Here is a 27,696-nt window from a genome sequence, read left to right as displayed (position 1 = left end):
CTGTATTCATTTACTAACTCATTAAGAAATTCTGGTCATAAAATGACAGTATATTGATTGAAAAATTAAAACTTTTTAAATGTACTAATTATAAAATAAATGCAATAAGACAACAGTTGTCAAGCCTGAAGATTCTCTAAAAGATATTGCATTAAATAAAGTCAGATAAAACAGTCTTTATCAACTATTTGTAATAATAATTGTCCAAAAATGCTGCTATTTTGTACAGATTTAAGACTGTTGTTACAAGCACCTAAACAAAGGTCTAGACAATTAGTGTTAACATTCCAAAAGGCTATTTTTTTTTCATTAAAAAAATTATATTAGTGGAAAAGTTAACAGCTGAGACACATCAAGGAGACTCGGGGCTTTTAATGGTGTGCAGCTATCAGTTCATTGTAGCCAGTGTGGTTTTCTATGCTGTGGTCTCCTATGGAAGCAACTTGAGCTCAAAATAAGCACAATGCATGAATAAATTTATCAGGAAAGCCTGGCCTGATGAACCCTGAACACACTGGAAGCTGTTATACAAAAGAGAATGGTGGCAAAACAGGATGCCATCATGAAAAATACCCTTCATTCCTCCAGGAGGCAATCTCATTGAGCACTTTCAGGCACAGGCTCATTCCACCACGATGTGCTAAGAAGCGCCTCTGGGGCTCTTTTCTGTCCACTGCCATCAGCCATTTCAGTGCTTCCTCCCGAGGCACTCATGAAGTTTACTTTGAAATACCATTTTAAAATATCTGAATATACATTTATTGATTTTTATTTACATACTAATTGATTGATTGGCTGTATCATTGGCAAGGAGTCTGTATCCTTGTTTTTATGTTTCTGCTGCCGTTTGCATGTAAAATTTCCACTTGGGATTAATAAAGTTTATCTAATTTAATCTAATATAGAATGGTGAAGGATCGGAGTTGATAGCAATTAATGTGTGAAAATGGGACTGTGATGGTCATTCTGTAGTTAGGAAGATATTACACAAAAAAGCCTCAAGATGGAAGGTGAATATGCTGTATTAATAATTCCAAGGTTATGTCCTGTATACTGTGTTCAATTTTATTTTGTTTTTTTAATACTATCACATTTAAAACTGAATTGTACTAATATCTGCTTCCTTTACATGGAAAATGATGCCATAGTCATTTTAATAGTGCACTCTTTTTCTACCCATAAATCCTACAAAGAAATTGGATTTTTATTTTAAGCTCATAGCAACATTATAAATCTTAGATGTTACTATATTGTTCCAAATTGAATAGCCTCCAAAAAAAAAAAAAACAAAACACACAATAAAAGTTTGCTCTAATCCATAATTTGCTTTTTGTGCTTAAGTTAAAGTTTTAGATGCTGAAACAAAATGTAACTGTTCATTGCAGAAGATTACAGCAGATTTGCACAGTAAACACCCTGTGTTCAAATCATAAATGATCCTCCTATATAAAGTCATGGCAAGTAAAGAATGGCTTGTGAAATAATTGGAATATTCATGTATTCATTAATTCATTCATATTTTAAACTAGACATTTCCAATTTAGGGAAGCAGGGTCTAGGACTTATCCAGACAGTGCGAACACAAGGTAGGAAACATCCTTGCATGGGACTCATTTGTTAAATCTGAAGCTTGTATTCTTGACAAGTCCTCAAAATGATGTATCTAGTTTGAAATATTGCCATATCATTCAAATACCTTTAAAAAAAAACATATTTTTGGTGGATATAAGGGTGTGTGTGTGTGTGTGTGGGAGAGGTCAATGTCATATTGATACTATGGAGTACAGTGGAGATATGCCAGAAACTTGGTCTGAAATGTAAGAGTATCATACCTGGTTGAACTGATAAATAATTGAATGTGTAAAAGAGGGGGAAATTTAACCTGTGTATATGGCAATTCAGAGAGCAAGTCTTTTTCCGATTCTCTTTGGTCTGATTATTATGCAACACCTTTAAAAACATGCTGCAAATTTTTTTTCCCTCTGAACAGTCTCAAGATACTACACTGAGCTTTTTCCCAGATTGCTCTGTAAACAAACAAGTTTGTAAATTGTGGACATGTACTATTTTCCTTAGAAAACGAAACTAAATCTTGTAAACTGTAAAAATTAATTTTCCATCCATTTCTGTACATGTTTTTTCCAATTCAGTGTCTCTAGTCTGATTCTTTACTTATGTAAAGTTAAAAATGTATTTATTTTCTGTTTTTGTACATTTTGAAATGTATAATATAGGAATATATCAGTAAAGATTTTTTTTTATATAGGTCTATTATCTGAAAATAAATGATTAAGCAGAAAACAATTAGCTACTTCCCCTCACATGTTGTGCTTTAGTGATTGCCTTCATTCTGCCTGCTTTAAATGATTAGTTCAGTATTTTTAAGTTATTAGTTTACTGTCATGGTATATATTAATTTGCCACATGAAACTGTGTTCTAAGGTTTTCTTGAATCAAAAATTTTGCTGCTTCCAGGTAGATGCATTCAGTAAGTTTTAATGCTTTTGTTTTCATGTTGGAACCCTGATACAATTCACCTCCATTTTAAAAGGCAAAAGCAAGCTATGCATTTTTTAAAAACAAAATTACATAAAATTCTTTACTTTAGAATACAATTTCATGTGGGAAATTAATATATAACTTGATTATGAAAAAATAACTTGAAAAATACCAAATTTATCCTTTAAACATGAAAAAATGTGCTCAGGAATGAAGTAGCTCTTTGTTTTCTGATTACTATCTTGCTCCCGGTGTTGCTGGAATAGGCTCTAGTTCCCCCAAGACCCTGAACTGGATTAAACAGATTAAAAAAGGAAAATGTAGTGCAAGATTAAAGGAACATTAAAGTTATTTATTTTGGAGGAAAACTAAGAATTCTAAATAACAAATTTAACAATGGTTTAAAGCACAGATATCGGGGCTTGTAAGTGACACAGTTAATCAATACATTTTCCTTTAACAAAAGGTTCTGTTGCATTATATGTAGCTCTAGAGTAAATCGGTTAATGCATAAAAAGTTTGCCTTAGGAAATTATAATGTATGTTCATTAAACAATTTTTAAATTGAAAAATATTACACTAATCTGTGTTCTATTGTCATTCAGTGAATGAACATTACCCTTGTAAAAATCAGTTGTTTCATACAGGAAATACACTAGCATGACCCTATAATTTCAGGAAACATACTACCAAAACTGTTTACAATGCTGGAAATGATCTTTTAGCTTTATTATAATATTTGTTACTTTAGATTTGTAGGAGGATACACAGTGTAAATTGGCACAGTGACCATCTCTTATTTGTTTAAGGAAAAGCTAGCTCTTCATCATCAAGTATCTTATGTTCCATAATGTATTTAAAGAGAAAATGATATAATAGCCAAAGAATCTTACTGCCCCTACTGCGTAACTACACAATATCTATATACAGTCATATTACATTGCAGTATTTGCTTGTAAAAACAGTTTGTGCAAATTTGGTTCCTAATTCCTGTTAATGTTGTACTTTCTTGTTAAATACTCAAATGCATTGTTTTTGCTGTATACATATTTACTTTTCAATTACAGCAGGCAAAGGCATCTATTAAGCAAGGAATGATAATTTGTCTTAATATGTATATTATTTAATATGGACTCCAACATGAACAGAAATGTCAATTTTTGTTACCTGACATGGCTCCTAAATCTTAACCTAATGTACTTAAATATTTTCAAGAAGGCTAGGATGGCATATTGTAGTGTACGTATGCCACACCTCCTTATTGTATTGTACTCTGTCATCTGAAAAGGAATCTGTTGTGTGAATCTCTAGCCTATGTTTTGAAACCTACAATTTAAGACTTAATACTATACTACTAGAAAAAAAGTGAAGACCATAGGTCTCATCTGCCGTTCATTTGGCTTGAGGTTTGTGTTACAGTATATAAATTCCTGCTTTTTTAGATGGATTACTACCGAATTAAACATTCTATTTTGTCCCCAGCAGTTTTTGTGTCAATCATGAAATTAAACAGGCTTTACCCACTTTCCAATGAAAATGAAAAAGGGCTACACTTTCATGCACTTGTTGTTTTGACCTCATTAGTTTCTTTTATAAAAATGAGTACATCTTAAAGGATTCAAAAGATCAACAATCCTACCAGGAATCAAAAGCAAGTCTCTAACGCAGCAGAGATATCCAGAACATGTCCAAAGAACAAACAAATAAATAAATAAATAAATAAATAACACCCATCATGACTGCCCTAAAATTAACAGCATCCAGTTTTTTTTTATTCATATTGCATGAAGGGCAAAGAAACAGCCAGAGCATGCATTAATCCTGATAATTATGCTATATTACCTACTGTCTTCCTTACAAATAATAAACACTGTGTAATGCAGTGTTATTACTTACCAAAATGTAAGCCATGTGGCCAATGCATATAGTCCTAAAATACCTTAAATTAACATATATTTTAGGTGTTGCAAAAAGCAGACATGCAATGAAGATTCTTGTAAAGCAGCATGTTTTACTTCCATTCTTGAAACATCATAGAGGACTTCATTTTTACAGTCCAACCACCCCCTTAATCAAGGGTCATAATTACTGACCTTTGTATTTTTGTAAGAAATGTATTTCTTTAAGAATATAATTCCATACTATTTTATTTCACAGATCCCTTAATATTCTCTATTATTACCTTTAAATGCAACTTAAAAGATAACAGCAAGCAGAAAGAGTGGGCAGGTTAATGTGTATTATAGCCAGTTAATGCAATGTGGCTATGTTAAATACAAGAATTTAAAATTAAAGCCGGAAACGAAAAAACAAAATAGCATTTTACATTTAGGCCTACAGTGACACAATTATAACTCATAACCAAATTATCCCAGTGGAGTCTACATACCATACTGTATATAATTATATTTTTAGACAACCACACAGAGGCTGGGGTTATGAATCTGATCTTAACACACATTCTTTTAACAAATATAATTTTATGCATAAACACACCCTTATGTTAGTGTAGTATGGGTTATTTAGGTAGGCTACGATTTATTTAATAACAAAGTTAGTTAGGTGTCCGTTTAACCAAAGCATATTCCCTGATATAAAAGGTTTATAAATTACTGGTTTTTTTTTAATACATTATAAGAGTTTTATTCCATTAAGATTTATTGTTTTAAAACACATCAGAAGTCGTGTAATAAGCAATTTCCTCTCCACCAGACATTAAAAATCACAATAATTTCTGTTATACTCACTGATATATGATATATGTAATTCTAAATCCTTATTTTAAGCATAACATCAAAGCAGGCACTTTTTATCCAAAAAAAAGTTCTTCCGGTTGTGAGCGTTTAAAAAACTCCCTATACCTGTCGTAGGTAGAAATGAATACACCTGTCGGCTAGCCTGTTTGTAATAGGACTCTTTAGTTAAATCCTTGAAAATGAGTAACTTTCGAAGGATGCAATCGCTAAAGTATTTACAGAAAAACATTATAGACTTATATTAAGCGAGATGACCGTTTATCATTTAATATCTGTACAATTTACAATCAGGCGCTGTAAAGGCTGCTGTGACGCATTTAGTGTTCGTCGGAATGACATTAGGACCCTTCTGAAAGCGAAAGATGGCTGCCAACTCAAGAAAGTCTGTTTTATTCGTGTGTTTGGGTAAAAAAGTTTATTGGTTTAACTATTTTTTTTTTTTAAATTCCATTACTTTGATTCTGCTACAGATGATGATTTACGATTTCATTTGCTTTCATTATTTTATGCAGTTGGTATTTTACGTCAGGTTAGTTGGTAGATGATAGCGTGGCATGTATTAGATGTACAACTTGATCTGTCATGGCTCGTTGTTTTTAAGACAGGAGGTATAAGTACTGTGTCCTGTGATGGACTGTCCGCTGCCTGGTCCATTCCTTGCGCCAGAATCAGTTGGGATTGAATCCAGCATACTTCTGTGGGTGACAAAAGTATTATCTTCACAGTAGTTTGATTTTGAAGGCTTCATTGACTGTTGGTGTTGGAGCATACTAATTCATATAGTAGATAGTTACATTTTATGCAGCCCACATTCTGTGTTCCTTGATTTAATGATATCGGACTTCCAATTACTTGAAAGAATAGTAACTCTAATAGATTAATTCCAAGGTTTCAGACTGGACAGATGATTTTCTGATGTGTTGTTAATGTTAAAATTGGCCGCTTCCTTTATATTTTCAGCGCACGAAACCCTTTCCCCAACACCTGCTGATTGAACTTTTTTGCATATCTAGTGATTGAGGAGATTTTTTGTAATTTTTGAGACACACCGTTTGCTTTGGACATGGTTATGGATTGTAAAGGGAGCTACAGAACAAAGGAATAGCAGGACTTGGCTGTGAAGTTATTGTCAAAGTATTTTTGTTAACCAATACTTTTTTTTGTCCAGTATTCACCTATATAGGTGAAATTATTTTAAGATTACCTTTTTAGAGATGAAAAAGGTTAAAGTGCAGTGTTAAACCTTCAGAGAGATTTGTCAAAAAATTGAGTCTTGGGGTTGTTTCAGCTGTGAGCACCGACTATTAGGCAATATGCATGTTCTTGGATTTAATTGTTTCCATTAGCCAGAGTGGCTTCATTATCCTGTCCTTGGAATGCAAACAAGCTTACTTATTTAGCTCCAACTACTGACATGTTATGTTACCCTGATCAGATAGCCACAGCTGCTTGTGCTCCAGAGAAGAATAAAATCCTATAATGAAAACTTTATTTATACGTTTATAACATCTGGGGAAATTTTTAAGGATTTTTATTCTATTTGATATCTAACTTAACATTCTACTGTATATTATTTAAAATGATGTAACTTATCTTCCTGGACAAAATATTTATATCATCTGTATTAATGTTTAGTAATAGAACTCAACAACAGAAAGGGTGCAATGTTAACCTTCACTCTAATGATAAATCATTCTGACTCTCCAGTTATAAAATGTGGTGAACCATATGCCTTTGGATGGAACAATGAAAACTTTCACCAGTTATCTCATGTTCCACTGAATGAAACAACAAATGTTAAAAGTTCTTTTTAAATGTAAATCTGTGACCCCTTTGTGCAGATCTGACACTAATCTGTTTCTCGTACAAACCTGTTACCATCAGGATATTGAGAAGGCAGAGCCAGGAGGCTGAAATGTCTCTAAATGACAGGTTCCAAAGGACATACTGGGAAATGATGTGCGAGTCACAGGGAAGATATCAAAGAACTCTGTCCTTGCATCACAGACTAAATTACCCTGAGAATGGTGCACAGCTTTCCAATCAACAAGCTCTGGATTGCTAAGTAACTACAGCCTCCCGAATAAAAAGAGAGCACCTTCAAATCTCATGACAGAGAGACTCCGAAGGAAGCACAGTAAATGCTGAAGATTAAGATGAGAGCAGGGAAATAAGTTTGCAGAGCTAAAATAGAAATGACATTGGCTTCTCCCTTTCTTCCTAGTGCTTGCATCCTACCACTTTTATGGTCAGAATATCTTGTGGTGCCTTACAACCCTCTTGTGCCTAATGTCCTTAAGGAAATTACATGATTTCATCAAAGCCACCACTTTGTCTTCACTATCCAATAAATACTTTTATGCTGGACAAACCATAACACAATTACAGATCGACCATATTTGTAGTGACAGGCTTGAAAGTAATATAAAATGAATAGTCTTACAATCATCTTTATTCCTCAGGACTGTATTTATGAACTTTTTTTTTTGTTGTGTTTGCATATAATGTGGTAAGCCCCTGTTACAAAAGACCATGTCTGTGTGCAACAACTTGGGGGGCGGGGAGAGAAGGAGGGGGTTTTAGGCTTAGGGTTTGACCAATTCTGTTGAGATATGGCACACTTCAGAGAACTTGGTCAGGTTAATTCAATTTTAACTCCGATATCTTGAACATATCGTGTTGTACAAAGTTTTAAAATTTCAAAATCTCCAATTGAAAAACATTGGCAAATTTGCAAACCCATCCCTCATAAAACGTAGAAACATTCTGTGCGACTTCAACCAGGAATTGTTTTACTGTTTCAGTTTTTATCTTGGGAACTGTTGCTTGAACTTGTTTGTATATTTTCCTTTTACTCGAAAAGGAAAGGTGTAGGTGCTCTGACTGATATTAACATAAGATAGGTTTAAAAATGTATAGTGGCATCAGGAGGTGGGAGACTTCAGTGGCTTATACCACTGATCTCTGGCACTCAGCCGTCATCTTTCAGTCCCAGATATACACAAATGGTCATGGCAAGTCTTTCTTGCCCATCTTGTACCATTTGTATGCCTGATATACAAAAAATTGGTTCCTTTCCAAGTTCTTACTTATTCATATAATTCTAATGAATTACTGTGTTTTAACTAATATTAATTGTAAATATTTTTCAATTGCTAATAGGGTAGTATCCAATTAGGTATATTTTTAAAAATGTTATGGTTTACGAAAGCTGAGTAACATTAAGTCACAGACCCTCCATCATTAACACAAATGAATTGATACCATTGTCACATCATTTTAATGTCAATCTGCTGTGCATGAAAGCTGTAGAGTCATAACAAGGCCATTTATGCTCGGATTTTAATATGTATGTAATGTAGCCTACCAGCACATTCAGTTGCATTCTGTGATCACTATTACTTTGAAATATGACTCATTTGTTAAAACTATTTAATAAATAAAAATGTAATTAGTTACTTGTGGATGAAGTAAATATAAAATGCTTCAGCTTTCATATCGGTTAACTTAGTCACTGAACACACCTGAATGTTGCACCATTTGTGCATTGTGTAACTTGTTTTAATCACTATCTTAATTTTCAGAACAATGAGTGTTTGCTCGGAACTGTTGAAAAGGAGGAGAATGGATTTATCTTTTCTAAATTGCTATATTTATTAGTAACCTTTGTAACTGCATATATTTCTAGTTCTGTTACTCAAACACTATTTTTATGTTTGTGATCTTTTGAAGGGAATATTTGTCGTTCCCCAATTGCAGAAGCAGTGTTCCGAAAAATGGCAAGTGACAATGGTGTTGTAGACCAAGTAAGTTTTTGTAAATGTTGCTTAATGACAGGAATATATAGTTGTTGTTTATTTATAATTATTAAGTTGTTAAAATTTTATTTGCTTACATGATAAGTGCTATTTTTATGTGCTAAATAAATAGCTTTAATGTTTACTTAAGTAGTATTCAGTTTTTAGCAATAGTCTTTATTATGGTGTGTAAGAGTAATCATTTTTAAGAGCACTTCATGGGTATTTGTTTGTGTTTTTTTTTTTTTTGTGTGTAATACTCTTTTTATATAGTGGAGAATAGACAGTGCAGCAACATCAACTTATGAAATAGGAAATCCCCCTGATTATCGTGGATTGGCCTGCATGAGGAAGCATGGCATTGCCATGAATCACATTGCCAGACAGGTACTGCTTTCCTTTCTTTGTTTTTGATTAGTATTAGTCTTGTATTTTCTGTTTCAGTGGGTTATAGACAGTGGTGCTGTTTCAGATTGGAATGTGGGATGCTCTCCAGATGCGCGTGCACTGGACTGCCTTAGGAAGCATGGCATTGAGACAAGCCACAGGGCAAGACAGGTATGCAACACTAATATGTTCATTTTTCATTATTTATTTTCTTTTAGGATAAAATGTAAAGACTGAGTAGTAATAATTGCTATACTATTACTGAGGAATAATAGTTCTCTTCCAAAATGGTCTACTTTTGTGGGTTTTTTTTTTATAGAATTGTATAGAAGTCCCACTTTTAATATCACTTGTTCACTTCATGTAGTGGTAAGTAGTAATAGTAATAGTGGTAAATAGTAATTTTCTCTGTGCTTGGCCTAGGTGGCTTGGGTGGTGTGGATATGGGATGACTGGCATGAACTATGTGAAGATTCGAAAAATAGCAATTCTTACTTGCACATCTGATAACACAAATGTATAATTTGGGGGAAATAGTATCACTTTAGTATCTGCTAGGTTAGCAGTAATGATCATGTAAGTTGAGAAGAATAAAATGTTTTTCATATTTTTTTTCTCCTTATTGAAAAGCGCTTTTTTATTCATTATTATTTTAGGGACGCCATCTATAAGCTGTGGAGTAGGGTGTGTGTGTGTGTGTGTGTGTATAGCTATGGGCTGTTTCTCTGAAAGCAACTAACAGTAGTTTAATCTCAAGACGCTCATCGTGTACAGCTGCAGTAAACTGCTCAAAGCTGTATTAGTCTCAGGGCTGCAGAAAAACCACCAGTAATAATCAGGAAGTAGTTTCTTAGTAAAATTGTCATTTTTGTTTTTGTGGGTTTTTTTTTTTGTTTTTTTTTAAACTTTCCTACTTTAGGTTTTGCTTGAGACTAGAATCCCTGAAGCTTACTTTTTTTTTTTTTTCGTCCCTGATCTCCTTAAAAATTTCCTATCCTACACCAAGAAGCTTGCAGCTCCTTAACGTTGTGATAATAGCCTGCTTTTGTTTTGCAACCGTGTGGATTAGCAGAATGAAACCTGCTACCCCACCCCACTCCATCGTCGGATAAAGGCATCACCTTCCTGCAATCCTCGCAGCTGATGTCTGTGTTGAAGTGTTTATTTGGTGATGCGTTTGTAAGGAATTTATATAGCTAATGACATACTGTGATTTGAAATACATTTCATGTGTGTTCTGTGTTTACAACGATCTTTGTAAATCTAGAATGACCAAGGAAATGCGAGGCAAGAAATGCTGAACTTGCAGCTAAAGCAGAAAATGTTTCCATATGCTATAGTAATAACACAGTTTTGACATGACGTGTAGGATGTGTGAAGACTGAACCCCAACTATCCAAGAAACATTTTCGCAAAAGGTGTAACAAAACAAGTATACCTTTATTCAAGAATAAAACCAAAGAAAAAGAAATTGCTCAATTGACATTTTCTGAAGCCCAACTATCAGTCGGTACAAAGTAAAAGACATTTGCATGTATGTGTGCTTTCTCATTTCGTATTCAACCAGGTGTCTCACTGGTAACGCTACTCCGTCACAGATCTTCAGAGTGGAAAAATATTATGTCTGCTGAAAGCATATATATAACGTATAAGAACTTGTGTTTCCCTTTTTAAATGATAAAAAAACACAAGATCTCAAAAAACAAATTTTGACTTCCCTGTGAAGACCACTTTACTAGAACCTAGATTTAAAAATTAAGTTGTGTGGTTTCCAAATTCTGAAGCTTGCAGGACTGTAAAGGTAGAGGATAATTTGGAAGGTGAATTGTGATGGCTGATCATCAGTTTAAAAACCCAAAATTAAAGCATTTCTCTATTGATGTTGGGTGTTTACAAAATTTGATGCATATTCTATAAATTTATGAACTTTTATAGAAACTAGGAAAGAGTCATGCATGTACCTTATCTTTTTTCTCGCCTTATTTTCTAAACTACTTTTCTGGTGTGCATCACGGTTGCAGCAGGTCAGATGAAGAATCCATGTCCCCAGCTACAGATTGCAGCTCTTCCTGATGAATTCCCAGGCTTTTCTAAGCCAATTAAGAGATTCTGTCCCTCCAGCATGTCCTGTATCATCTGCAGGTTCCCTGCCCAGTGGGATATACTTGAAGCAACTCGCAGAGGACCCATCTTCCCTTAATCTGGAGGAGAAGTGACACTACACTGAGGCTCTCCTAAATTATTAAGCTTCTTACCCTATCCTGGAATAACAGCCCGAGCCACCCTGCATAGACACCTCATTGCTGCTATTTACACTTGTGGGCAATAACACTTTTTGAAAATATTTTTTCACTTATTTATACTGAAATAAGCAAGGCTTGTGGCCTAGCACGAAGTGTGTAGTCTTGGCAAAACGTCAGAACAGCAGCCAGTCCTGCTGCATTTTGTGGTATTGCACATCCCCATGAGTTAGAAAAGCAATTAACATCGTGGTTCTGAATAGTGTAAGGAGAGATTTCATGCAAAGATGAGTACCTTGTGCGTGACGCCAAGACAGAAAATGTGTTCGCAGCTGATGAAGATACAGTACTAAAGAAACAGTATACATCAAATGTTTGGTAGTGGTTCATTTATCGCAAATCAGACCAACCACAAATAAATCCAGTATGCAAAATATGCCGTCACCAAATACTTACAGAAAAGTGTAATAGAACAAATTATTCCACCAGTTGAAAAGTACCATTCTATCAGATATGAAGATTGTCAGAGAGAACATTGAACTGTTGTGACAACCAAGCATTTAAACAGTGATGCTGTACCTAGACAGTAGTCCAGCATGTTGAGGTTTTGCAGCCATGACACCACATATTTATTCTTTAGCTGACACCTTTACAACATCTGTGATACAATCGGTTATGTTTCTTTTTAGTTTTCTAATTGGAGCACAGGTAGGTGAAGCAACTTGCTTGTGGTCACACAGTGTCAGTAGTGGGATTTGACCCCACAACATCAGGGTTTGAAGTTCAAAGTCCAAACCCTTAATCACTATGCCACACTGCCACAGAATCGGAACATCACAAATGCAGTCACCAACTTTACTCAGTGTTGTCTTTAAAGAAGACTGCAGGAACATTAGTAAGTTTTTGACTTAAGGAATCAAGGTCCTGACCAAAAATATTTTTCCAACACCAAGCTGTGGCAGCTGTATAATGTCGTGCAAAGCTAGAGGTTGCGTGGAAAGATACAAGATACTTTGATACTACTCCAGATTTACATTCAAGTCGGATATCTGAGCCATGCATAACTCTTACTATACACTACATTAACACAGAATGGAATTGCTTCCATACTGCTTTTTTTCCAGAGTTGCAAACGGTGAATACCCTCTGTTTCACTCGATGGTGCCTCATTATACTAGGGGCTTAGAGAGAACCGCTATGTTTGTTTAATGACAGGAGAGGAGAACTAGCACTGTCAATGCTGTGTCACTGAAAAAATTAGCTTGCATGCAGTGTTTTGGACACAAAATAATTATTTATTTATTTATTTGGTTGACACCTTTGTCCAAGACATATTATAACAACTGAGACACAATTACTTATGTTTCTTTTGTTGTTTCCAGTTGGAGTTCAGGCAGTTTAAGTAACTTGCTATAGGAACACACAGTATCAGAAGCTAGGTTTGAATCCATTATATAAGGGTTTGATCTCCAATGACTGTACCACAGTACCGCTGCCACGTTGCCTGTAACCTGTGTACTGCTGTTCAATGTTTACTAAACTACTACCACAGGATTCATCAACTCTTTCCAAGAGAAAGAAATGGTGTTGACTACTTTGTTACACACACCTATGGCTGTCAGTTCAGCTGTCTCATCCAGGTCTCACTTTAGAGGTATAACTAATATATATTCATATATTATTAATAAACTATTATTCTTATTAGTAATATATGTAATAAGTATATTACTTTAATGTTTGCACTTAAGTGTATTTGCACTGTTACATTGCATTGTTATATACCTTGTTAATTTGAGCTACTGTAAAGAAGTACAGCTATTTCACTGTAAAATTTTCAGTTTTTAAGCAACTTTTCTATGTATGGTATGTACTCATAGAATAAAATTAAGTTCTACATCTTGACAATTTTTACTGCATTGATCAATCTTGATATTTATTTTGATATTTTTGGCCATATTGTGAAGCTCTACTGAATCTCATTACCATATGCATCTACAGTGATATACATTTACTGGTAAACAGAATAGCTGTAACTGCTCCAGTCTGCTTGTTGAACTCGCATTCTCCTTTTCCATAACTTAAGATCAATATCCTAAGCTGCTTGAACTCCTCCACTAAGGAAAGTTGCCCCCACCCCAGTCTGTATAGAGCAATCTATTTTTTTCTGAGAAAGTACCAGAACATCAGACTTGGAGGTGCTGATCTTCATCTCAGATAGCTCACACTCAGTAGTAAATCACTCAAGTAAGTCTTCAAGGTCCCAGTCAGATGAGAAAAAGTTAAAGCCTCCTCGACCGGACACACTCGCATCCTTGGCTGTCTTCTGACATTCTGTTCATGAAAACCACAAACAGGAGTGGTGACAAGACACAGTCTTGACAGAATCCCTCACTCACAATGAACAAATTTGACTTAAAGCCAAGTATTTGAACACGGCTCTCACTATATTAATGTAGGAAACGACTAGCATGTGAGAAAAGCCCTGCAGCACCTCTCGCATACAGTCCCAAACGGTCATAAGCTTTTTCCAATTCTACAAAATGCATGTATATTGTGTTATCTTATTCCCGTGCCCCTGCAGTAATTGTGTCAGGGAGAAGAACTGGCCTACTGTTCTATAGCCAGACTAGAATCCAAATTGGTCCTCCAGCATCTTAGGCACATGTAAGTGTGCTGGAGCAGTACTTGGGAGGCTGAGGAGTGTGATCCATCTGTAGGTAGAACACATCAGTTTTTGGATCACAAAAATTATTTCAGCAGAATGCCCACTGAATGTGTTTAATGGTACCTCCTGGTAGGAGGGAATGTCCACTGGGTGGTGGAGTTCCTCAGAGTGTTTCTATGTCCGCGCGACTATTACCTCAAAAGAGGTCAGCAGCTTTTCACCCCTGCTTAACACAATTTGGATAAGGTTATGCCTTACCCTCCTCAGACGTTGAACCATTCGCTACAATAGTTTCATGGCCATTTGATGGTTATTCTCCATAGCCTCTCGGAACTTGTTCCATGCTCAAGCTTTTGCTTCCACGACCACTTTTGCAGTAGTTCTCTAAGCCTGTCAGTATTTATCAGCTGAGTCAGGAGATCCCACAGAGAGCATGCATGGAAATTTTAAATATTCTGTTGTTAAGCTGTAAAACAGAGTCGCTCAAATGCCCAGACACATTATCTTGGTTATTCAGTGGACCCATTAGGTAAAGCTACCAAAAATCCATGTGACACTGCAGGACCTGGTGTGTGCTGGTCATTGCTGACACATTTTTTTTTCTTTTTATTACAGAAAAGTATAAAGTTCATATATATTTTTTGTTTTTTTAATATAAAGAATCTCATGGGATTTTTCGTACCAGATGCATTTTGGATTACTCTGCATTATCACAAATTTTACCTTGCAAGTAACATCCATTTGTCTGAGCCCTTTGCTGCAAGACTGCTATTTGATACAGGAATCTGTACATCACAAGTTATGTAGTTAGGCATTTAGTATAGTAGCATTTAAACTGAGACTTGATTTAGTAACCAGTATACTTATGGTTGATCACCTTTTTCACAAATGTATTCCCTGTATGAGCAGCTTGTGTTTTTTAGGTGGCATTCTCATGAGAACACTTAGATACCGAGGGGCTTATAACCCATAAATTGTTAATTATTGAAGCTTCTTTTATAATCTGACAAGTAAGCCCGCGATTCTCTAGAGAATCGTAAATCCAAGAATGGGAATCAGTTTCTGTTCCGTCCGATATTTGGATGGATGACATATCATGGAGGGTGGGTGTGTCTGGGGAAATGTCATTTAATTAAATAAGCATATCTGTACTAAAGCGGTTTCGTTTTGTGGAGATGTGATTCCGTTGCCTTTGCTGACACTGACTGCTGGCAGAGTGGAGCACAGCAAGTTTAGTTTACATTTTGTGGTGTTCGTGTGCCAGCCACTGAGTCTGGGAAGCCGCTGGGTTTGAGTCTGTGACCGTTATGTGATATATATTACTGGCACAGTGGATTAGAGCAAGTGTAGTGTACAGGTTGTGTTGTTTGGGCGCCACCTGCTGACTCTGGGAAGCCGCTGCGTTTGACTCTGGGGCGTGCGCCACGGCGCAGTACGTATGCACCTCGGTGGGAAGCCGCTGCGTGATGAAATATCATGGAGGGTGGGTGCGTCCTGGGACAGTTCATTTCAACGCGCTTCTGTTATTGTTTTTCTTCATGCAGTCTCGTTTTTGTTTTTTTATGGCTGTGTCGTCGTATATGCGGTGGTGTGGGCGGTCGCGTCCGGGTGGCTGTACTACCTGGCGTGCACGCTTTACCTCCGGTTTAGTTCACAGGTCATAGGCATGGTAAAGTTTCCATTTAATTCAATAACCCTATTTGAACTAAAGCAGTTTCTTTGTGTGGGCGCCTTCGTTCATTGTTTTTATCCATACGGGCTCGTTTACAGGTCGTAGCCATACGGGCTCGTGTTTGTATTACTAATCGTTGAGCTCCCTCCATTTGGATACATGCCTCCTTTGCCTGTGCTGTGTCAAAAGCGCGTTGTGGGCGCGCTCGTTCATTGTGTTTATCCATACGGGCTCGTTTTGTATTTCTGTTAGTTGAGCTCTTTCATTGTGGACCCGTGATGTCTTTGCTTCTGGTGTGTGTGATAGCGCGTTGTGGGAGCCTCCTGGCACAGTGGAGTAGAGCAAGTGTAGTTTACAGGTTGTGTTGTTTGGGCGCCACCTACTGACTCTGGGAAGCCGCTGCGTTTGACTCTGGGGCGCCGCGCCACAGTGCACATGCGCTTCAGTACGTCCGCCGTGCATAAATTATTGAGCTCCCTCCATTTGGATACGTGCCTCCTTTGCCTGTGCTGTGTCAAAAGTGCGTTGTGGGCGCACTCGTTCATTGTGTTTATCCATACGGGCTCGTTTTGTATTTCCATTAGTTGAGCTCTTTCATTGTGGAGCCATGATGTCTTTGCTTCTGGTGTGTGTGAAGCGCGTTGTGGGAGCCTCCTGGCACAGTGGAGTAGAGCAAGTGTAGTTTACAGGTTGTGTTATTTGGGCGCCACCTACTGACTCTGGGAAGCCGCTGCGTTTGACTCTGGGGCGCCACGCCGCAGTGTGCATGCGCTTCGGTGCGTCCGCTGCGTCTGCCGTGCATAAATTAACTGTCCTTTAGTAATACAGACGGGTACAACTAGATGAATAGGTGGCTGGAATTTGAAAACTTTGTACAAATCCATTAGATATGACAAGGTACCAATGCTTAAATCCTTGGCCTCAGTGAAGAAAAGTGTAGGTAGAAATGGAGCATTCATTATCAAGACCAGCAACAGGTGAGTAAAAAGGAAATGCATATACAGTGGAGTTTGTGTTCCTGCTTGGCGAGTCAGCCAGGAGGCTAATAATAGCATGCTTTAAGTGTAGGGTGAGGAATGCAATTGTCATACAGTGCTATGCATGGACAAACGCTGCCAGTACAGAAGATAAGAGAAACTACAGAATACAGTCATCCAGGTTGGAAATGAGACATATTAATAGTCATGTTATGAATACCCAAATATACCAAAATAATTGAGGCAGAGAGAACACAGTAGATTTATTGAGATTTGTAGTCATGCTGAATTGAACTTTAATGAAAATAAATCCACAAACTCATATGGATGATAAAAGCCAGACGGATCTTTTTGCCATAAGTAAGAAATGGAGGAAGTAGTTAACTTGATGTCAGAAATGAGCATCAAGCATAACCTCAGAACAGCTGACAAAAATACATAATAACAATAAATTTATATATATATATATATATATATATATATATGTACACACACACATATACAGTCATGGCCGAAATTATCGGCACCCATGGAATTTTCCCAGAAAATGCACCATTTCTCCCAGAAAATTGTTGCAATTACAAATGTTTTTGTATATATGTGTTTATTTCCTTTATGTGCATTGGAACAACACAAAAAAACAGAGAAAAAAAGCCAAATCTGACATTGTTACACAGAACTCCAAAAATGGGCCGGACAAAAGACAAACAACTTTTTAATTAGCATAAAATTTCCAGAAAAATTATCAGAAAACTTTACTGTAGAAAATGTCCACATCTGGTAGGGTTAGGTATACTGTATAAATAAAATCATAAACCATTTGGATATTTGTCTTAGCCAGTTTTCACAAAACTTTGCATATCGTCGACATGGGAACTACAGTTTTCATCAGGCAGTATGAGTGTGCTGTGGCAAGGACATTGTAATCCACACACACACAGAGTTCCATACTGGCCAAAGCAGAATGTCATCAACCACAGGTTTATAACGCAATTCTTTTTTCTAAAATGAATTGTATTACAGCTTTAGTCTAATACGTCTTTGTTTCATCATGGGTTGTGCTTTACCATGTTGAGTTTCCAAAAGACTGTTTTTACCCTGTGTATTTATACCCAGTCAATGCAGAGTATTTCGACAACTATTCTAACACTACATGATTTCAGCAATGAAGACAGTTTCCCAAAACTGTATTTTCTTATTCATCCCTTTACCCTTGCCCTTCATTTTATTCTCTTATTTAATACTATTCAAGTATACTGAGACATGTACAAAGGTGATAAATTGTTTTAGTTTATGGTCATTGTGATGTGTGCCTATTTTTCTTTAATAAAAAGTTTATTGAAATTATTTATGCAGTCAGTTTTACATTGATTAACTTTTCCAGACCTATAATTATCAAGAGTTTTTTCTACAAATATTTACTACCTAATAAGTAGTGTCTTTGAAGGTAGGTGAATAGTAGTAAATTAATCTTGACATTCTCAATGATCTCAGTGATATAAATAGTGCACATTCTCAGTGATACATGCATGTGCATGCCCCATTCTTTTATTCTGTAGTGCTTTTCAAGTACCAAGACTCTGCAGTTAAAATGCCAGTTCAAGTTCATGTAAGTTAGGTATAATGAACTCTGATAATAATGATAAATTTAATTCTGTGGCAAGTCCAAAAATTTTCACAAATAAGTGTTAAAGGAAGGTTTTTTTATTTGTTTTTGAACAGCCCTTTTGCTCTCAAAGTAATTACAGTGCATCCGGAAAGTATTCACAGCGCATCACTTTTTCCACATTTTGTTATGTTACAGCCTTATTCCAAAATGGATTAAATTCATTTTTTTCCTCAGAATTCTACACGCAACACCCCATAATGACAACATGAAAAAAGTTTACTTGAGGTTTTTGAAAATGTATTAAAAATAAAAAAATTGAGAAAGCACATGTACATAAGTATTCACAGCCTTTGCCATGAAGCTCAAAATTGAGCTCAGGTGCATCCTGTTTCCCCTGATCATCCTTGAGATGTTTCTGCAGCTTAATTTGTCCACCTGTGGTAAATTCAGTTGATTGGACATGATTTGGAAAGGCACACACCTGTCTATATAAGGTCCCACAGTTGACAGTTCATGTCAGAGCACAAACCAAGCATGAAGTTAAAGGAATTGTCTGTAGACCTCCGGGACAGGATTGTCTCGAGGCACAAATTTGGGGTAGGTTACAGAAAACTTTCTGCTGCTTTGAAGGTCCCAATGAGCACAGTGGCCTCCATCATCCATAAGTGGAAGAAGTTGGAAACCACCAGGACTCTTCCTAGAGCTGGCCGGTCATCTAAACTGAGCAATCGGGGGAGAAGGGCCTTAGTCAGGGAGGTGACCAAGAACCCAATGGTCACTCTGTCAGAGCTCCAGAGGTCCTCTGTGGAGAGAGGAGAACCTTCCAGAAGGACAACCATCTCTTCAGCAATCCATCAATCAGGCCTGTATGGTAGAGTGGCCAGACGGAAGCCACTCCTTAGTAAAAGGCACATGGCAGCCCGCCTGGAGTTTGCCAAAAGGCACCTGAAGGACTCTCAGACCATGAGAAAGAAAATTCTCTCGTCTGATGAGACAAAGATTAAACTCTTTGGTGTGAATGCCAGGTGTCACGTTTGGAGGAAACCAGGCACCGCTCATCACCAGGCCAATACCATCCCTACAGTGAAGCATGGTGGTGGCAGCATCATGCTGTGGTGATGTTTTTCAATGGCAGGGACTGGGAGACTAGTCAGTATAAAGGGAAAGATGACTGCAGCAATGTACAGAGACATCCTGGATGAAAACCTGCTCCAGAGTGCTCTTGACCTCAGACTGGGGTGACGGTTCATCTTTCAGCAGGACAACGACCCTAAGCACACAGCCAAGATATCAAAGGAGTGGCTTCAGGAAAACTCTGTGAATGTCCTTGAGTGGCCCAGCCAGAGCCCAGACTTGAATCCGATTGAACATCTCTGGAGAGATCTTAAAATGGCTGTGCACCGACGCTTCCCATCCAACCTGATGGAGCTTGAGAGGTGCTGCAAAGAGGAATGGGCGAAACTGGCCAAGGATAGGTGTGCCAAGCTTGTGGCATCATATTCAAAAAGACTTGAGGCTGTAATTGCTGCCAAAGGTGCATCGACAAAGTATTGAGCAAAGGCTGTGAATACTTATGTACATGTGATTTCTCAGTTTTTTTATTTTTGATAAATTTGCAAAAACCTCAAGTAAACTTTTTTCACATTGTCATTATGGGGTGTTGTGTGTAGAATTCTGTGGAAAAAAATTAATTTAATCCAGTTTGGAATAAGGCTGTAACATAACAAAATGTGGAAAAAGTGATGCGCTGTGAATACTTTCCGGATGCACTGTATGACTTGTACTCAATAAATAAAATTTCTGTTAATCAATGAATACCAAATGTTAAGCCTGTTTTTTGTTGAATGGTTACACATCTTACAACACCAACAAATACACAATCCAATACAGTGTCTTGTATGAACACTGCAAAAGCAGAATAACAGTGCTGAATGTTAAAGAATGAGTACTTGAACGATGCAGTTAATGTCCTGTGCTTTATGTACAAGAAAGACTTTTTTTAAGGTCGTCACAGAAGGCAAGATTTTGTGGTTTCTGCTCCTCTGATATATGGTATTTTCTTTCATACGTTTAGGATACCTTACATAGATCTAGTTATCAGTGCATAAAGGCGAAACTGACAAAAAAGATGCTTGCTTTGTTTGAGTAACAGTACTGCGATCACATTCTAAAGTATGACAAAGTATTAAAGCCTATTATGTGCCAACAGTGTTTGGTAACTTAGTTACTTTTTTGTAACTAATGAGAAATGTAACTATGTTGAGTCCTAAGCGCATATAGGAACCTTCATGAAGCTGACCAGAAACACACCCAAATTTACGGTATTAACACTAGCGCTGTGCCACCAGATCATATCTACAGCAACTATGTGGACTAAAACTAAACTGACACATTACTTATAGTTTTCTTTTACTGGATTGCAGAACAGAGGACACCCTTTTCTGCTTGACTGTGCAATTGTGCCCAAAGGACCAGTGTACCTTGTTTGCTTATTGTCCTACAAGTCAAGTACATTCAGTACTACTGCTATTATCAATAGCTCCCTGTGACCCTAAACTGGGCAAGTTAAATTTAACTGTCAGCATATGTAGGATTTATTTTGTGTGTAGGATTGAATTACGTCCTCACTAGTTGTCACCAGAAAGCCGGAGCACATGTATGTTCAGTGTTATAATTCTTCTGCAAAATAACGCAGTACATTTTTTTTCTTTCATATAAAATATTTATTGCATTAGGTTACTCATTACTTTAAAAAAATGTTGTTCTGAACTGAACTCCAATTTTTCTTATTCAGCTACTCTGCGGATTAGCTGATGCACGGATGGGCTTATCCATGAGTATCTATGGTACTTTTTGAGTGTCATGAAAAAACTATGCGCAGTATATTTGATGATTATCCTGAAAGGTACACCTCATTGTGTTATCTTAAATAATTTAGCCAGAGCACTGTTAAGTAGTCTGTATTTATTGTTCAACTGGCCACTTTTGCAGCCAGTAAAATAGCATGTTTTTTTATGTGACACATTCATGCTTACACAAACTCCTGAAGGTTAGACGGAGTTAAGCATTGCTACATAAAGACATGCAGAGTGGAGCATATGCTTTGTATGTGTCCAAGTACTGTATATACTGCATGTGCATACATCATATAATTTGGGTGTTTCATATGTTTGCTTGATTTTTTTTTTTTTTGTGTCAAACTTCATAATAACTAGAAATTTGCAGACATTTGACTAGTGTCTGCAGTTTAAAAAAAATCATGCATTAATAGATAACAAGTACAGTAAGTCTGATGCCATTACCTCAGGATTACAGGTTACCTCACTGGCAGACCTCAGTTTGTACACCAATACTCCTTCAAGACAGTGATTGGACTGATGCTTTAAACACTGGCCTGCATAGTTGTAAGGTAACAATGCTCCTTTGCAATCCTAGGTCTGCTTTTCAAAGTATTGGCAATAAAAGGTCCTCAAAACGTTATTTCTTATTTTTATTTTTTTTTATTTGTGAAGTGCAAAAGCAGCCAGTTGCCTATTAAGACTGTGTTCCTGGGGCGTGAATAGGCAGAGGTCAACCTGCTATAAAGAAATTGTAATGCTACAAAGGTTTTGTTCGAATACACAAAAAAATGTCTATCCATTTTGTAACCTGCTTGTCTGGGATGGAATTGCAGCATAAAGGTCCAAGCTAGAAAATAAGTCTTCATAAATGTAACGTGTAGTATAAAAAGTCACTCTTTGCAATATACTTTTGTTCAAAGTTTCACTACAGTTCATTAATTACATATCAGCAAAACAGTGCTACATTTTTTCAAGTTAAATGCCCCTTCTAATACTTACTTGTAGAAGACAAAGAAGGAGAAAGATTAAAATCAAGTAATTTATTCATAGAAAATGAACAGTGGTTCAGTGTTTCTAATTAGCCTGGATCCTGTCTGGATTTGATTCCTGTCTTGCACATGATACTGCAGTGATAGGTACATAATCTTTTTTTGGATTAAACATGTTTGCAAAGTTAATGCATAACTTTGGTTAAAATAGTATACTGCCTACAGCTATTGAATGTGTTTTTTTACATTCTTATAAAATTCTAGCATCAGTTGTCTTACTTAATGCATCTGTATTATGTTAGGTAGGCAATTTTATATCTTTTCTTTCTTTACCTCCCACACATTTTCAGAAATGTGTGTTTGAATCTCAGACTGGTCAGACTCTATATGGAGTTTGCATTTTGTCTCTTTGCTGGCAGTTAGTGGGAGTACAACAACAACAACATTTATTTATATAGCACATTTTCATACAAAAAATGTAGCTCAAAGTGCTTTACATAATGAAGAGAAGAAAAATAAAAAAGTAGGAATTAAAATAAGACAACATTAATTAACATAGAATAAGCGTAAGGTCCGATGGCCAGGGAGGACAGAAAAAACAAAACAAAAAAAAAAAAACTTCAGACGGCCTGAGAAAAAATAAAATCTGCAGAGGTTCCAGACCATGAGACCACCCAGTCCTCTCTGGGCATTCTACCTCACATAAATGAAACAGTCCTCTTTGTATTTAGGGTTCTCACGGAAGGACTTGATGATGATGGTCATGCAGACTTCTGGCTTTTAATCCATCAATGTTGGAACATCATGATGGTTTGAGCTGCCACCACAAAGAAACTGGAAAAAGAAACCGAAGAGAGAGTAGGGGTTAGTACGGATTTTAGAGCCACCGTGAATAGTTATTATAATGAATTGAATATACAGAGTATCAGGATTAAATTAAAGTGAAGTTGTGAGAAGGCCAGGTTAAAATAATGTGTTTTCAGCAGTTTATTTAAAGTGCTCCACTGTATTAGCCTGGCGAATTCCCATTGACAGGCTATTCCAGATTTTAGGTGCACAACAGCAGAAGGCTGCCTCACCACTTCTTTTAAGTTTTGCTCTTGGAATTCTAAGGAGACACTCATTTGAGGATCTAAGGTTACAATTTGGAATATAGGGTGTCAGACATTCCGATATACAAGATGGAGCGAGATTATTTAAGGCTTTATAAACCATAAGCAGAATTTTAAAGTCAATTCTGAATGACACAGGTAACCAGTGTAATGACATCAAAACTGGAGAAATGTGCTCGGATTTTCTTTTCCTAGTTAGGATTCTAGCAGCTGCATTCTGCACTAGTTGCAAACGGTTTATGTCTTTTTTGGGTAGTCCTGAGAGGAGTGCGTTACAGTAATCTAGTCGACTGAAAACAAAAGCGTGAACTAATTTCTCTGCATCTTTCAATGATATAAGAGGTCTAACTTTTGCTATGTTTCTTAATTGAAAAAATACTGTCCTAGTGGTCTGATGAATATGCAATTTAAAATTAAGGTGTTGGTCTCGTCTGTTATAGGAGATGGACGTCTGAAGCAGAGCTCCGCTAGCAGCGGCTTTATTTTCCCACGTATTTCATATTCTTTAGAGGTATCATGTATTTAACCCGACCAAGGAACTTCCACTACAATATACAAGCATGAGTAACAAGTAGAAAAGTCAGAAAGAACCGGAAAAGAAACTTAAAGCTGCATCAAAGTCTTGGACAGACATCCGGCCCGAGTGCAAGGTATGGCCTCTCGGAGACTGACCTGGAACAGGCAGACTAATGCGCAGATTTCCTAGGACCCCGCTCCATTGTATTGTCTCCAGTCGAGAGTGAAAATGGGAGCGAAGGTGCAAATGATAACAGGTCGCAATGGATCGCCGATTTCTGAGGATCATTCGAGACTAGAAAAGGCCCTGCAGGATGTGCTCTTATCTACTCATCGCGAGCCTGCAGCACCTGCTGTAACAGGAGCTGCATTTCCACTCGCGGAGCATGAAATTCGAAGCGAACTGTCCGAACTGAAAGAGATGATCGCTACACTGGCCACCGCCATAGCTACGGCCATAAATGAGCTTAAGAAGGATAACAAGAATGAGCTTAAGAAGGCTAACATTGAGCTTAAGAACGAGTTTAAGAAGGATAACATTGAGCTTAAAAAGGATAACAAAGACCGGGAAACGCGTCTATTTAAACGTTTCGATGTGACCTTTAAAAGCATGTTGGAGAAACTAGAGGAACACATCGAAGAAAACAGATCCAATCTGAAAAAACTTGCCGATCAGATGAATGATGTTACAGATCAGCTGGAGAACGTTAAGCAAGCATTCACGGCTCCAGCTGAAACAGCGGAACAATTGGCGTCTAACGCCGATGAAAAAGCTACAGCTGCAAATTCCGAATGGAAAAAACTCGGAGACAGACTTGCGGCCCTGGAAGATGGGTGCTGAAGAAATAATATAAGAATTGAGGGTATACCTGAGAAACGAGAAAGCTCAAACCCAGTGAAATTTGCAGCAGAATTACTCTCAAAAATAATTGGAGATGATTTTAAACTCGACACTGAGATAGCAGCAGCTTATCACATATACAGATTAAGCACCTTTAAACCTAGGTCTTTTATTGTCCGCTTCGAGCGATTACGATGTAAGCTTGATGTGATGGCACTTCTCATACACAAGCAAGAGATTATATTTGAAAATAATCTTATTCGTATTTTCCCCGACTTCTCACCATTAACAGCTGCAAAACGTGCAGCCTACTTTAACATTAAAAAGTTGCTACAGAAAGCCGATATCAAATACAGCCTCTTGTATCCCGCCAAACTGAAAGTGGAAGTTCAAGACCAATATTATGTATTTTCAAACAAGGAGGAAGCTGAAAAGGAACTAAAGAGCTGTTTCCGACACTCTTTTGAAAGATAATAAGGAGCCGTATTCTGTCATGGCATGGGAAGGACCTATCATCTGCTGTTGGATCCACTTTTAAAGAGACTGGTATTATAATTATACATCCTTTTCTTTACTTGGACACTGTATGTTTAAGTCTTAATTACAGTTAAAGACATGAGTGTGTGGAAGTAATTAAAGTAGGATTTGATTTTTCTTCTTCTCTTTTTTTTTTTTTTTTTTTTTTTTAAACTACCTTAAAGTAGACTGTTTAACATTATACCCTTGGTTTATTGCTATCTTTACTATTATATTAGGATCTACTATGTTTATCCTAGACCACTTTTTAAAATCATTCCCAGGGTTCATCATTTTATTATCGTAATATCTTAAAATTGCTGAAGATTATTTTAAGCACTGTTATTTTAACCTTCAATATTTCATAGTGGATAGTTAGTTTAGTTTTCCTCCATTTACGCTCAGCTCTACGGCATGTTCTCTTTAAATCACACACTCTTTGGGTCTTCTATGGTATAACAATGCTAAAAGATTTTTTAACTGTCTTTTCAGGTGCAACTATGTCAACAGCAGCTCTCACTTTAGTAATAAATCTTTCCACCTTACTATTTACATTATCCTCACTATTATAGTTGGTACTATAAACGGACTGCTTGCTTAGAATGTTTGTAAGTTTTAAAGCTGCTGATGAGTCAAAGAAGTGTTTTTTAACAATATGATTCTCATGGATGTTTTCTATCATTATTTGTATATTAAATAGTAGAAGAAAATGGTCTGATAGACCAGTATCAATGACCTGCTTTACATCAACTTTTAGTCCTTTGGTAATTACTAAGTCTAACGTATGACCTGCTTTATGTGTAGGCTGATTAACGAGCTGTCTCAAATCAAGAGTCCAAGAGGTTCATGAATTCTTTTACTTTTTGATCACACTGATTATCGATATGAAAGTTAAAGTTGCTGACTATTAAGAGTGGGTCATAGTTCGTAATTAAAATTGACATTAAGTCTGAGAATTCATCAAAGAAAGACGCGTTAAATTTAGGAGGTCTATACACAGATAATACTAGAACGTGAGAATCTCCATGAATAACAACGGCGAGATACTCAAAGAACTTGAATTTACCAAAACTAACATCTTTACACTTTAACCAGCTTGAGTAAATGTTTGCCAAGCCGCCGCCTCTTTTTCCTTGGCGATCCGCATGAGTAAAACTGTAATCCAGAGGCACAGATTCGATTAGAACTTTAGTGGGTGGTCTAGGTTTTTCTCCCACATCGTAAAACTTGTCTGATGTTAATTGGAGACTTTAAGTTGGATATGTATGTGTAAGTGTGAATGCACACATGAGGATGCCCTGCAATGAAAAGGTTAAGTGGTGCTAGGGAAGACTCTGGCACCTCATTCCCTGTAGTGTGGCTTATGAGAGTTTGAATTTAGATTAAACAGGTTTAAAAATGGATGGATGAATTACTTTGCCTATTATACAAATTAGATTGTTGTGATTATCAAGGTTTTCATTTTCGGTGTTTGTTTTTGTCAGTCTTCCTGTCCTTGAAAAACTCCTAGGTTGTTTTAAACGTCATAAATCTTTTAAATATTTACCTTTTAAGAAAACTGGTCTGGTCTGGTCTTAAAAAAACTGAAGCAATCACATATAAGACAGGGTATGACTTGAATAAGTCATTCTTTTAAGCATCCTGTGGACCAAATGTCATTTTTCATATGTAATTGTAAATAATATGAATATCTTTTTCCACCCTTTTGCTTGATCGTACAGTTAAATTGAAATATGTCTAAATAAAGATACAAGAAAACGAAGAGAGAACATTTTAAGACTAACTTATGTATTGTCTTTAAATATTTTTTCATTTCTCTGTTTCCAATTAGAAATGTTTCATCATATGTATGCCATTTGGTTTTATGCATTATGTTTACTATATTTTTGTGTGCTGCATGCAGTGTACTAATGGTAGATTTTTTTTTTGTTGTTGCATATGATGTAAAAAAATAACTTGTCTTTTTTATGCAGATAACAAAGGACGACTTTGTGAAGTTTGATTATATTCTTTGTATGGATGAAAGCAATTTGAGGTAAAGTTTTTTTTTTGTGTGTGTTTTGTTCTCCTTCTTTTTCATGGATCATTGTGTGATGGTACTAGTACAGAAGCATAGTCTGTAATGTATGAAGACCTTGTGTACATGTAGCATATAATAAAGACCACCATCACAGCACAGAAGTGCCTGAAATAACTCGGTGGCAAATGGTAATTTAAAGCCAAATCAACCAGCAGTCTTTGTTGATGCTGGTTGTGGTATGGAACTAGGAAGAACTATAC

General features: G+C 36.6%; 2 protein-coding genes across 4 annotated transcripts in view; one reads left to right on the top strand and one right to left on the bottom strand.

Annotated features, from left to right (window-relative positions):
• sh3yl1 (SH3 and SYLF domain containing 1) overlaps positions 1 to 5,499 on the bottom strand; it is a 75,979-nt gene extending 70,480 nt beyond the window's left edge. Inside the window, exon 1 of one of the 2 annotated variants that reach the window (XM_028797751.2) lies at positions 5,361 to 5,499. In XM_028797751.2, coding sequence (XP_028653584.1) covers positions 5,361 to 5,484 — 124 coding nt within the window. In that variant the 5' untranslated portion in view covers positions 5,485 to 5,499. Of the gene's footprint in view, positions 1 to 5,246 lie in introns of both variants that reach the window. The other variant, XM_028797753.2, reaches the window with a different exon arrangement.
• Positions 5,500 to 5,563: 64 nt separating this feature from the next.
• The window catches only part of acp1 (acid phosphatase 1), a 42,578-nt gene continuing 20,445 nt past the window's right edge, over positions 5,564 to 27,696 (top strand). Inside the window, exons 1-4 of one of the 2 annotated variants that reach the window (XM_028797755.2) lie at positions 5,564 to 5,660; positions 8,988 to 9,061; positions 9,497 to 9,610; positions 27,390 to 27,451. In XM_028797755.2, coding sequence (XP_028653588.1) covers positions 5,618 to 5,660; positions 8,988 to 9,061; positions 9,497 to 9,610; positions 27,390 to 27,451 — 293 coding nt within the window. In that variant the 5' untranslated portion in view covers positions 5,564 to 5,617. Of the gene's footprint in view, positions 5,661 to 8,987; positions 9,062 to 9,325; positions 9,440 to 9,496; positions 9,611 to 27,389; positions 27,452 to 27,696 lie in introns of both variants that reach the window. The other variant, XM_028797754.2, reaches the window with a different exon arrangement.

This window comes from Erpetoichthys calabaricus, chromosome 3, assembly GCF_900747795.2.
Source record: "Erpetoichthys calabaricus chromosome 3, fErpCal1.3, whole genome shotgun sequence".
Lineage (NCBI taxonomy): Eukaryota > Metazoa > Chordata > Cladistia > Polypteriformes > Polypteridae > Erpetoichthys > Erpetoichthys calabaricus.
This window is presented reverse-complemented; position numbering and strand designations above follow the sequence as displayed.